Below are 13,091 nucleotides of genomic sequence, written 5' to 3'. Positions count from 1 at the left end.
TGAGTACGGTCTCACTGTTTGAAATCATTCTGTTCACCAAAGAAAATGATTCTTTCTCTCAAGGTATTGTTGCTATTTGGCAATTATGTTCATCAATTTGCCCATCACAGGAGCATGTATATTACACGTCAGCTAGAATGGAGGAAATACACACGTGACTCTTTTCCATTTATGGCCATTGTACAGTATACTAATGTCTTTCCCACATAATGCACTAAGTTTATCAATTTTATCCTTGAGATTTCAGTGGTAGTTCTTTTTCTGACAGCTGATTTTATATTATATCCACAGGAGTATAATTGGAAAAGATATATGTACATACTGCAGGAAGCCCTTGGGCATAGATGCCAAAATGATCTTAGATGCCTTGCAAATTTGCTGTCATTCGACTTGCTTCAAGGTAAGATTTCACCTGCTACTAAGAAATAAAACTTAAATGTAATACCTACTTTATATTACAGATTTCTTAGGCCTTCTCCACCTGGAAGAAGAGGAAGGCTTGCACACTGGAGGAGGAGATTAATCTAGGAAATACTAGTCTCTAGTCTCTCTCTTCCCTCCCCAGTCCTTTTCTCTCTCTCTCTCTCCCTGCCTCTCCTTTCTTTCTCTTGCAACCACAAGGATAAAGGATGCAACAGGACATAACCAGAATGTCATACACATTTATAAGCCTTCAGTTATATATGCTTCCAGTCTGATATAATGAATTCTATCCTCCTTACTGTTTCATCATACTGTATTTTTTTTTTTCTAATTTTCTATGAAGTTGTGTGGATTTACTTGATTGAGTGACTTCTAAAGTCATGGTTTGTGGGAAAGCCATACTCAAAGGCATTAGTAAGAGGAATTTAACATAAGTAGCGGAGGTGAAATCATTTTACCCATTGGGATCAATGTATTGGTTAAAATTGTGTTGCTATGGATAGTTTCTGTTGTAGGATAAAATAATCTTGGTTCTGCTTGCATCTCCATGTGCAGTTTGTTACTGTAACAAAGAAAACTCAGGGAAATCACCTCATTAGCATAGCTTATTTTCTGCCCAATCTTGCATGGCCTTGAACACCTCCAGGGATAGGGCATCCACAGCTTCTTTGGGCAACCTGTTCCAGTGCCTCACCACACACATTCCCAGCTCTCTCAGCCCTTCTTCATAGGAGAGGTGCTCCAGCCCTCTAAGCATCTTTGTATCCCTCCTTTGGACCCTATCTAACAGGTCCACATCCTTCTTGTGCTGGGGGCCCTAGACCTGGATGCAGCACTCCAAGTGGGGCCTTGTGAGAGGGGGACGTTCACCTCTTTAGACCTGCTGGCCACTTCTCTGTTGATGCAACCCAGGATGCAGTTGGCCTTCCTGGCTGCAAGCACGCACTGCTGGCTCATGTCTAGCTCAAACCTGTTCTTGTAAGTAAATACAGACTCAGGTTTGCTTCCATTCGTTTTAGATGGATGAACCCACATAAAGAGGAATGGGCTTTTTTATGCAGTTAGGAGTGTTAACATCTTCTGTTGGTATTGGCTGAGCTATTGTTTAAATATTTCAGATTATTTCTTAGATGGTATTCTTTTTGCTACCTATTCCCAAATGGCAATGTGTCTGGCCAGCAAAATTCAGCTTAAGTTTTTTGTAACCACATGCTTATGAAAGCATTGACAGAAAATTAAACAATTAATGTAGGTCTGTGGTTCATGCTTACAGTTATGTACTTAGCTAAGTAGTGCAATACCTCATTATTAATATTCATTTAGCGTCTTATGAATACCATATCCATTAGAGATTTGCGGTTGAAAGAACTTTACAAGGTCTTTGTTTCTTTGTAAAGGTATATGGCAAAAGTTTGGTGAGCAAATAATGTAAGTTCTAGGGTGTTTTTCTGTATAAAAATGCTAGTTGATCTTGGTTATCAAAGCTCTGAAAATATTCCTATCATCCATTTTGGCGATTTATGAAAGAAAACATAAAAGGAGAAGAGAAAGCAGAGTTTTTTGCAGTACCTTAATACTAGCAGATTATTTAGAAAAGGCATAATAAAACATAATTCTGTAATAATGAAAAAAAAGATTTAAAAAAAAAAAAGAAGAGTGATCTCTGGTGCTCTAATACATCAGTCAAACTGAGTATTACATTTCAATTTCATGCTAGCCCTGATGAGTATAGGAAAAGTACAGCAATTGCATGTTGTCTGGATCCTGGATCTGATAGCTCACATTGTATTTACATCCATAATGTTGACATTAAACAATTTCTTTACTCTTTTAGCTGCAAAGGCGGGTTATGGATAAGACTTAATTTTTCATTTTAATAAAGATTCTCAGTTGAAATTTATCTGAATAGACAGCCATTGTGAAAATTATGGAAAAACATACAACCCTTCTGGGATGGGTGAATATTTGTTTACTGAACTGAGCTGTAAAAGCAATGCTCATTTTCATTTATCAGTGAATAAAATATCCAAAGAAACCAGAATTTGCCATTCACTCATTCAGTCAGGAAAAAAAAACCACCACACAACTGCTCCAGTGGTCAAAATTCTATTCTGTAGATAGAATTCCTTTGCTACTTGATACAGTGTAAGATTTCCTTGTGAACTTGGCAAGTTAGCATCTGTGTTTATCTGTGCAGTTTCATATGTGAAAAAGGGGAAATACTTCTGTATCTCAAAATTTAGCTTTTCCATAAATTTATTGAAGTGGTCTTTGGAATCTACAGTAATGGGTAACATATTTTATGGTTAAGATAAATTATTATAAAACAGTTTGAAATTAGATTTCTTTGAGATCTACTCTGAGTCGGATGTTTAAGTCTCATTGTGCTTCCTTTACTCAATGAAAAAAAAAAAAAAGACCTTGAAAGGGTGAATCATCTTATTTTAGAATAAATTTCTAAGCTAACAGAGAAATTACCCTCTGGAAATGTCTGGGGGAGAGAAGGATTTGGTAAATAGAACATAGGGAACCAGTTGAGACAGATATCTAACTAGATGTCTAGTTTAGTGTTCATGAAACCTACTTTTTCAAAGTACAGATTTGACAATATTGCAGTTCTCATAACCCCTGTTCTTGTCTGGGTATGTTTACTTCCTGAAAGACAGCATGCTGGGAATGAATAGTGAAGGGGTTTATTTTAATTTTTCTTTTTACTTTTACGTGTGCATTGAAGTGTGAAGTATGCAAAAGACCACTGGAAGATTTGAAAGCAGGAGACAGCATTTGGATTTACAGACAAACTGTGCATTGTGAGCCTTGCTATTCCAAAGTTAAAGGTAAGATGCCAGATATATTATATTGAACATAAGGAAAAAAGCATAAAGAACTTCATTCAAATAACTTCAAGATATTACAATGCAGCTACTGCTTTCACTTATATCTGTGTACACAAGTCTTTTCAAAGTATTTAATTCAGTAAGACTGAGTTGCTTATGATTATATACAAGCCCAGGTTCTAGAAACAATAATTATTCTGTACCTGTGAGTGAGATGTCTTCAGCTCCCTGTGCAGTCCATGGAGACACCTACAGTAAGGCAAATAAATCTTGCTCTGAAAGTCACAAGAATATATTTCAAGGGTATCCAAGAATCAGGTTGTTATTCTGAAATGAACAAGCCAGGGTTCTGAGGTATTTTCACCTAATGTAGTCATTGTGACAAAAAAAAAAAAAAAAAAAAAAAAAAAGCAGTTACAAAATCTATTAAAGCATAATGAAAATATTAGACTATGAGTGCCATTCTTTCCCATGTGAGGAGGATAGGGAGTAAACAAACATGCAACATGGTGAAGAAAGAAGCTTTTGTTTTTGTTTTAACTCCTCTACTCCTCTAAAAGTTGCTAGATTTTAAGTCTTCCCTGTTCATGGCAATTATTAATTTATAATACTATGTCAGTACCTCTATACCAAATAAAGACAAATGGAAACCTAAATGAAATGTTCTGATAAACTGGTGTTCACCTCTGTACTTCTTTTGAGAGAAAATCATGTAAACTGTAATTATATCAATCATTGTGTGTTGTTAAAAAACATAATGTTATTAACCATTGCAAAATTGGATGAGAAGAATGAGTTCTACAGTTAATCAGATTAAAAAAATAAGGCATTGTGACAGTTACAAAACTGTATAAAGAAATACCAAAGTATGCATATTAAGTGTTATAAACTTATATATCCTATTTCAGCAAATGACAAGATGTGAGAGACAGACTCCAGCAGATTTTCTAAAAAACAATTCATTGTCTTAAAGTTCAGTGACATTTAGAGAATGTTTATGGGCTTGGCATTTCTGATCAATCTCTTCTCTCTTGCAGAAAAATGGATCTACTAATTTTAACATAAAGAAAACAAGACAAAGAAGTTCCACTACTGTTTAGTTAAGTGTATTGGCCTGCTACTTCAAACCACTGTGGAAAATTATCAATTTTAATTTCTAGAAATAAGTACTCTAAATGCAGTCCTACTGCATTGTTCCCAAAAGAATTAATTCCAGGAGAATTTAGATGCTTTTTCATACACACGTTCCTGAAAATGAAAAAAGATAGCGTTCAGTATATTCATCAGATCTGTGAAATTGCTAAACTGTATGGAAAACTAATGATAATTTATTGAAAAGTTTTGAACTGCAGAACCTACACACCCATTCTGAAGGATGTTGTATTCTCTACTGAAGAAATAAGGAACTGTTATCTTTATGTAGTATGAATGGGATTAATCTCCTCTAAGATTAGCCATCTGAAAATCAACTATTCATTTTAAGCTACCGGTTTCATATTGAGTGAGGTGGGTTTTTCTCCATCCTTTGAGGACAGATATCAATCTCCAGAGTAAGATTCTTCCCAAGTAACCTAGATGATAATTTTAAGATTATTGATTTTCCAAATAATCTTTGGAAAATAGATCTCTCTTTATAAACTGCAGAGGGATGCTAGACAAAAATTATTAGGAGGGTTAAATTAGTAGTATCAAACTCCATGTTTTTAAGCTTGGTAACTATTGTATTGCACTTTTTTTTCTTTTTTATGTGCACACTAATAGTTGCCATGAAATTAAGGAATGCATGCTTAGTGTGACATTATGTTGTATTTATCTTTTCTACTATTTTAAGCTGCCTATCTGAACACCTGGGACGGATTAATCTCTCCTAAATTTAAACCCCTACAGTGTGGACATCTACATTTAAGTTACTTAATCTATTCTGTCTTTATAGTCATTAGAGAGAAGTAGATATTTTTAGGAAGTGATTCAGTTGGTCAGATTGCAAACACCTATTTTGTGATGAGGTTACCCATACTCTGAACATATGTTTTACATTCCATTATTTCCAAAGGAACCTGGAGAGAATAGTTCAAATTTTAGACATCTCCATGAGGCCAGATGACCTGCTTCTCTTGAGCCTACAGTGAAAACATCTTTTTTTTTTTTTCTTTTTTTTTTTTTTTACAATGTATATCTGTTGAGGTATAGAAACTGAAAGAAGAGTTCGTTCTTTTTTATAATATGCTTCTGCAACACTAATTTGTTATCTGCATTATTTGCCTAAAATAGTAATTATTTCAGTGGTTTACTGGAGAAACAAAGGTGTTGACTACTAGTCTCCACCTTGAGAAGATTTAGATCATGGTTATTCAAAAATGCTTTTCCTTCCTTACCTCTCAGATGAAAAGGATTTCTTAGACATGAACATGGTAGCATTAGAGTGGTTTTGGAGGCTGCTGAACCTCAGCAGAGCTTAGAAAGTCAAAAAGTGACAAAGCCATAGATTAACGCTAGTGTTGAAAAATCATTGCAGCCAAACTTCCTCTCTTCACCTTTACCTACACTACTGGAGACAGGAGCTATGGATTTATGTGTAATTTAAACCATTGGACCCTCAGCTGAATAATGATACAATCTGTCTTGCCTGGCTTAAAGCACGTTTGTACTGTTATATGAAAAAGAGACATGAAACAGTAGATAATTTGTTTTGTTATTTTTATGAAAAATTCTTATGAATTAATGGCAGTACCTCCATTAAATCTGTTATTATCAATGTTTTTTCTTGTGTGTGCTTACTGCTGATGACATACTGTAGTCAAACTACTCTCAGTATTACCCAGTGCTTCAACAGGGTAATGAGACTTGCACAACAGGTGGAGAAAATCAGTAGAAATGTTTTAATATTAGGTCACAAATTTGGTCATGTTTGGAGACCAACATTTATTGCTAAGGCTGAGTTGCAACAGAAGATGTTGGATATTCATCTAAGCCAGTACATTAGAGTCCAGGACAGAGTTTGAGGGGATGTGAGAGTTTAGTTGTCTTCACTGGAGACCAGGAGAAAACTGTGGATCCAAATATCTGCTACTTAAATGCTCACTGACAGAGAAGTAGCAATACAGAAACAATAAATAATAATTCTGCACTCATTAATTCATCCTTGCTGACAGCCCTGGTAATTTTGCCTTTTTTTTTTTTTTTTGGTTCTTTTGTTATTTTTTATTGTATGTTGTAAGTTTCCTGAAAAGAAACACCGGTTATGTGTTGGTTTATATTTACTATATAAAAGCCTGGATAGCAGTACTCGTTAAAAAAAAATCATATTAACATCTCAATACCAATGTATCAAAACTTAATTGTTTTTTGTCCTTTTTGCATATCATTAGCATGTGGTGTTTTATTTCTCTTTGACTAATGCTTCCATGAAACAATCCAAACGAATAGTTTGCTGGCAGCTGTTTTAATGAACGCGTTATCTTCAATAATGCATTAAATTAGACTGAAAAGCTGTATTGAGAGATAATATACTAAATTACGTGGGTTTTTGTGATTCATCAGGCACATTTTCTCAATGTGTAATGGATACTTTATTTTACAAAGATTGGGCATAGCTCTACAGGGGGAAAATCAAGCAATAGGAGAAAAGGAGTGAAATAATGCATATGATACATATTGATGCATTTAAACATGTAGATGGTATCAAAACTACTGATATTTACATGAACAAGGAATGTCACAAGTACAGGTTCACAGTAGTAATGTATTCTGTTGTATCCCTTATAGGTTCTTACAGAACACTCTGAGCATCCCCTCCCTAGTGGTGCTTGAAGCAAAGTGACAAATGTTAGTATTGTCCTCCAGTCCGTTTCCTCTTGTAATAAGCATCTCCATGAGTTTGATAAGACATGGGCTCTCTTACTTTGGAAAACCTCATTAGCTTGTAAAAACCTGGTCAACAGCAGAGGATCTTTGCTTTTATTTAGTAGGTCAACTCAATATGTTTCTTCTTGGTGTGGAGACGCATGTTGTGTTGGGATAGTTTCATGTGTTCAGTTTATTTCCTCAGAACGTGTATAAGTCAGAACTATGCCCCCTCTCTTCCCCCCTTGATATTTTAACATAATCCTATTATTTAGGATAAAAAGTATCCTCTTTCATCGTTGTTTTTGCTTTTTGATCATAAGTGCTGCTCGTTGTAACTACTCTGTTACACCAGGAGACAGTTTTAGCTTCCAGTCAAGTCAGTATCAGACTACAAGGGAGAAATGTAGTCTTCTTTTCTGCTGTACCAAAACACCTTGTTTTTCTTCACAGCAGCATAACACCAGAGACACACATCATTCCATAAAGACAGTGAATAAAGACACTTAATACTTAGGTAGGTTTGATGTGCCAAAGTCTGAAATTGTTGACCAAAAATGCTCTGTATAGCTGCTTAACTGATGAATATCCTTGACATCTTAAGGTAATTAGATATTTCCTTCTTTAATTTGAAAGGCATCAGGATGTTTTGCTCTTTGCCTTGTCTGAGCAACTCAGTTCTTATCTCCCACATCAGTAAAATTGTGACTTAGAAACATTCTGTGCATTTCAGGGAGAAGAATCTACAGATATTCTCAAAGCACATTAGGCATGTGCTGCGAAGATCAGACCCCCTCAAAAATGTCATCTTTTAAAGTCATGCAGATGGTGTTGCTCTCCTCTTTGAAAAGCTTACTGACCCAAAAAGTGGGAGGGCCAAGTTCAATTTCTCCCCCAGTGTTACCTATGTTTTAACCAGGTCGTTTAAGGGTCTGTTGTGTGAAATATAACATGTTCCAATCTGTGCAGGGTGGATTCTTATAGCCCACGGACCACAGGATAGTTGCACTGCCTGCTCACTCACTATCTGTGCACCTATTAACCCCTCAGGAATTACTATGGAATAGAAAGTATGGGAACAGTCATGGGAACAGGAGCAAAGACCACATCCTGGAACTGACAATTTTTCAGGGAGTATAGTGATAGGACAAGGGAGAATGTCTTTAAACTAAAAGAGGGTAGATTTAGATTAGATATAAGGAGGAAATTATTTACTGTGAGGGTGCTGAGGCACTGGACCAGGTTGCCCAGAGAAGCTGTGGATGCCCCAACCCTGGCAGTGTTCAAGGCCAGGTTGGATGGGGCTTTGAGCAACCTGGTCTGGTGGGAGGTGTCTGTGCCCATGGCAGGGGGGTTAGAGCTAAATGATCTTTAAGGTTCCTTCCAGCCCAAACCATTCTACGATATGATTCTATGATTTTATCAATTTCTCCATGCCATCAGATTGGTCTAATTCATAATTAAAAGCAGTCTTAACGATTCTCTATTAATCTCTGTTAATGCCATGTTCACTTCTAGCAGTATTAGAGGAGTTACCTGTGCTCAGATTTGGTCAGAGCACAATAGCGAGGGAGTGGGAGTTTGGGGGTTTCATTTGATAGTACTAGAAATGTCTTCAGATGATGATCTCTTTTGAGCCTCGGCATTTTATTTGCCTTTTTAGTCTCTGAATTCTGCTGGTCAGGGACTAAATTCCCTCTGTCTGTGCAGTGCCCAGCACAGCAGTGGCCTCTGGGTGGTACTGCTGCACCTGTGTATGTGGCTCAAGAAAAACTGATTTCACCTCCCTTTGCAAGCAAGCTACTTGTAGATTTGCTATTTGCGTGGAGTTTTTATAACTGTGTCAGTTATAAATTGACAGCTACAGACTCATAGCCTGTGCCAAGACTTAAAACTGCTTGGTTTTGTCCTGTTAGATTCAATATCTGAGAATAATCGTGCCAAAAGCACTTGTCTGAGTATTGGCATTGCTGTACAGTCATCAGACATCTGTTTAGGAAGCTCAGACAGCTATTGTGGTCAAAACAACGGCAGCCAACATTCTAAAACTACCTCATCTGGAAAAAAAAAGAAAAAAGAAAAAGAAAACAATCATAACAATCATTTCTGAAAAGAAAATTCAATATTTTTCTGGCTTTCAAGTTTTTCTAATGGAGGAAAACAATTAGTACTAGTATTCACATGTCAAAATAGCCAAAAGAAGCAGAAGAGGGAGAAAAGATTAAGAAGAAGATGAAAACATTATGCAAAGAAGCCAGTTAAGGACAAGCAGAATCTGATTTTAAAACCAGGGATAAGAATTCAAAATGTAATAGTGTTGCCATAAATAATGGTGCCACTGAAATCAATAGTAAAACTTGACTGCAAGATGAATATTCTAGAAAATGTTGCTTTATCTTCATATCTTCTAGTTCCTCTAGGAAGTTTTCACATATGGAACTCTGAATTACAAAAACCCTGTCTTTAATTCAAATACTGGAATTAAGAATGTGGTACCAGCTAACCAAACTTGCAGAACTCTGACAGCCAATAATTTAAAATACTAACTACTATTTGGAAAATCTACAAAAGCATATTACTGATAATACATTTGAAAACTGCTTTTATCTGTTTACCAAAGTATCAGATAAGTAAAAGTAACAGTAAAGCTTTTTGAAGTAAAGTACCAGTTTTCACATGACAAAATTCTCTGTGGGAGCAAGCGTGTTAGTTTTGACATCTGTGGACAGCTTGGGGAAGAGAACAAGAAAGAATATTATTTTTTCTGCCTCTTCCACTGTAGTATGAGACATCCCATACACTCAGACGGAGGACAGCACATGCTTTGAGAACTCTTTTTTTTTTTTTTTTTTTTTTTTTTTTTTTTTTTTTTTAATTGAGCCTTCTAAGTAGGATCAGATCTCCTCAGTAGGAACACAAATGAAACAGTGAAGCAAGGCTAGGAGGAACTTTGTTTCTTATGAAGAAATCTGAACAAACACAAGGAAAAAATCTAGCTGAGAAGGATATGCTCTAAACCACAAGTCATATGCCCTTCATAAATCCAGTGAGAGCACTTAAAAAATGCTTTTGCCACAATATTTCTTTTATTTCCAGATTGTCTCAGAAAAGTCTGATTACAAGGTGGTTCTCCTTCAGCCTTGGAGGTGTGTCTGACACTGACTGTACACCTGCTGAATGGGCCAAAATGACACAGAGTCAGTGTATTGGGCTTATGCGGCAAGGTTTGTAGGGCAAGTGGGGCAGGTTGAACGGGTGGCCTCTGTGAGCAGAGCCCAGTAGCTACCCCATGTCAGATCAGAGCCAGCTCCAAAAGGGACCTGCAGCTGGCCAGAGCCAAGTCAGCAAGTGACACTGGTTGGGCGTCTGGGAGAACAGATTTAAAGGGGGAAAAACCTGCTGCACAACAGCAGCTGGGAGAGTGAGGAGTGAGAACCAGCCCTGCAGACCCCGAGGTCAGTGCAGAAGGAGGGCAGGAGGTGCTCCAGGCACCAGAGCAGAAGTTCCACTGCGGCCTGTGGAGAGGCCCCTGGTGGAGCAGGCTGTCCCCCTGCAGCCCATGGGTCCCACACAGAGCAGAACTCCACACTGCGCCCATGGAGGAGTCCCTGTTGGAGCAGGTGGATGTGGCCTGGAGGAGGCTGCGGCCCATGGAGAGCCCCCACAGAAGCAGGCCCCGGGCCGGAGCTGCAGCCCGTGGAGAGGAGCCCATGCAGGAGCAGCGGGTCTGGGGGGAGCTGCTGCCTGTGGGGAACCCGTGCTGGAGCACTTTGCTCCTGATGGATGGACCCCGTGGTATGGAGCCATGTGGGAGCAGTTCTTGAAGAGCTGCTGCCTGTGGGCAGCCCCCGCAGGCTCAGTTCGGGAAGGACAGCATCCCATGGGAGGGACCCCACGTGGAGCAGGGGCAGAGAGTGACTGTGAAGGAGTGGCAGAGATGAAGTGTTAGGGACTGACCACAGCCCCCATTCCTTGTTCCCCTGCACTGCTCGAGGGGAGTAGATATAAGAGAGTGGATGCGGATAAGGTGGTTTTAGTTTGCTTTTAGTTTCTCACCATTCTAGTATGTTATCATGAGGCAATAAATTACGTTAATCTCCCTTATGCTGAGTTTGTTTTGCCCATCAGGGTAACTAGTGACTGATCTCCCTGTCCTTACTCAGTCCATGAGCTTTTCTCACCATATTTTCTCCACCTGTCTTTTTGAGGAGGGGCTGTGAGCGAGCAACATGGTCGTGCTGAACTGTCCATCAGTGTGAAACCATCATAGCCAGAAAGACTGATACATCACTACCGAGACCTAGGAGGAATGGCAAATGTTTTTAATGCTGGAAAATGATTTGTTGCAGGAAAGTTCTCAAGATAGTGCAAGAACAGGTTTTTGAACACGAGGGCTTTTTTTTTTTTTTTTTTTTTTGTTTTTTCTTTTTTACTGATCCTATATGATGGGAATTAAAGAAATCACAAAAAGTAACACAGGTATTTCTGGATGTTCAGCAAAGATTTTTGCTTGAACGAAGTGAATTTGGATGAAAGTTCAGATACTTACTCTATGAAACCATTCCCCTCTCTAAGAGTTAAATACATGCACACTGTGACACAAGTAAAACCTTTCAAGCAACTGCAAACTTTCCATGCTCTTTAGACATTCATTCAACCCTGTTATCAGTGCACTCAGATTTGCCTTCTCAACAAACATATTTAGTGCTGGACTGTTTGTTTTGTTTTGTTTTGTTTTGTTTTTGTGTGATACTTATTTTTTTCCTAGATATATCACATGACCACTGCTGAGCATATTGCTGTTATTTTTTTTAATGTGGTAACTTCTAAATCACTTTACAATATCATAAAGCATTCAGTCTGCTGGCCTATACTTATTAAAATTTTACAAATTGTAAAAATTACTTAGTTATCTTTATGATGAGGTTCCTAACATGGATGATAATTTTTTCCCACTTTATTGCAAAGCTGCTGAATTTCTTGAATCTGCTTCTCCAAATAACTGTAGATAGAATTAAAGATGACAGAAAATATTTTTTTTTTTAAAAGAGAGAAAACTAATGACCAGAATTAGTTGAACACTCTCAGTATATTCATGTCATCATGAAGTAAAACATTTTTCCTTTGTCAACAGCCACTTTTCCCTGATGACAAATCAAGCTGAAGTCAGGCAAAATGTGAGCTGTGGATTTTTAGCAATTTGGAGTGTTATAGTTTTGTATGGGATAGGGTTAATTTTCTTCACAGGGGCTTTGTATGATGCTTTGTTTTGGAGTTAGGGTAAGAACTATGCTGATAACACACTGATGGTTTAGTTGTTGCAGAGCAGTGCTTTCACAGAGCCAAGGGCTTTCCAGCTTCTCACACTGCACAGCTAGCAGGGAGGCTGGGGGTGCATCAGGAGCTGGGAGAGGACACAGCCAGGACAGCTGGCCCAGGCTGGCCAAAGGGATGTCTCATACCACATAACATCAGGGATGTAGGGTAGAGGAAGAAGGAGGGGACATGATGGCGTTTATCTTCCCAAGAAACCATTACGCATGCTGAGCCCTGCTCTCCTGGAATTGGCCTGCTGATGGAAAGTAGCGAATGAATTCCTTGTTCTGCTTTGCTTGGGTGCACAGCTTTTGCTTTACCCAGTAAACTGTCTTTATCTCAACCGATGAGTTCTCACACTTTTACCTTTCTGACTCTCTCCCCCATCCCATCTGGGGAGAGTGAGACAGTGGCTGTGTGGTGCTCAGCTGCCTGCTGGGGCTAATCCACAAACTGTGAGCTGTATTTCTGTCATTCTTGGTGAAGACTCATAAGATAGAAACAAGCTATCCTGATTCAGGCTGATGCTCTGTGAAGGGAAGGGAAGGGAAGGGAAGGGAAGGGAAGGGAAGGGAAGGGAAGGGAAGGGAAGGGAAGGGAAGGGAAGGGAAGGGAAGGGAAGGGAAGGGAAGGGAAGGGAAGGGAAGGGAAGGGAAGGGAAGGGAAGGGAAG

The 13,091-nt window shown here is 38.4% G+C and overlaps 1 protein-coding gene across 36 annotated transcripts in view; it reads left to right on the top strand.

Moving 5' to 3' along the window:
- The window catches only part of SCEL (sciellin), an 82,167-nt gene extending 69,409 nt beyond the window's left edge, over positions 1-12,758 (top strand). For 18 of the 36 annotated variants that reach the window (XM_040539375.1, XM_040539382.1, XM_040539275.1 and 15 more), the window contains 3 exons: positions 292-400; positions 3,158-3,260; positions 11,312-12,758. In XM_040539375.1, coding sequence (XP_040395309.1) covers positions 292-400; positions 3,158-3,260; positions 11,312-11,373 — 274 coding nt within the window. In that variant the 3' untranslated portion in view covers positions 11,374-12,758. Of the gene's footprint in view, positions 1-291; positions 401-3,157; positions 3,261-4,297; positions 6,016-11,311 lie in introns of those variants that run through there. The other 18 variants (XM_040539424.1, XM_040539549.1, XM_040539415.1 and 15 more) reach the window with 1 other exon arrangement.
- Positions 12,759-13,091: the final 333 nt, after the last annotated feature.

This window comes from Cygnus olor, chromosome 1, assembly GCF_009769625.2.
Source record: "Cygnus olor isolate bCygOlo1 chromosome 1, bCygOlo1.pri.v2, whole genome shotgun sequence".
In the NCBI taxonomy this organism is placed as follows: domain Eukaryota; kingdom Metazoa; phylum Chordata; class Aves; order Anseriformes; family Anatidae; genus Cygnus; species Cygnus olor.
This window is presented reverse-complemented; position numbering and strand designations above follow the sequence as displayed.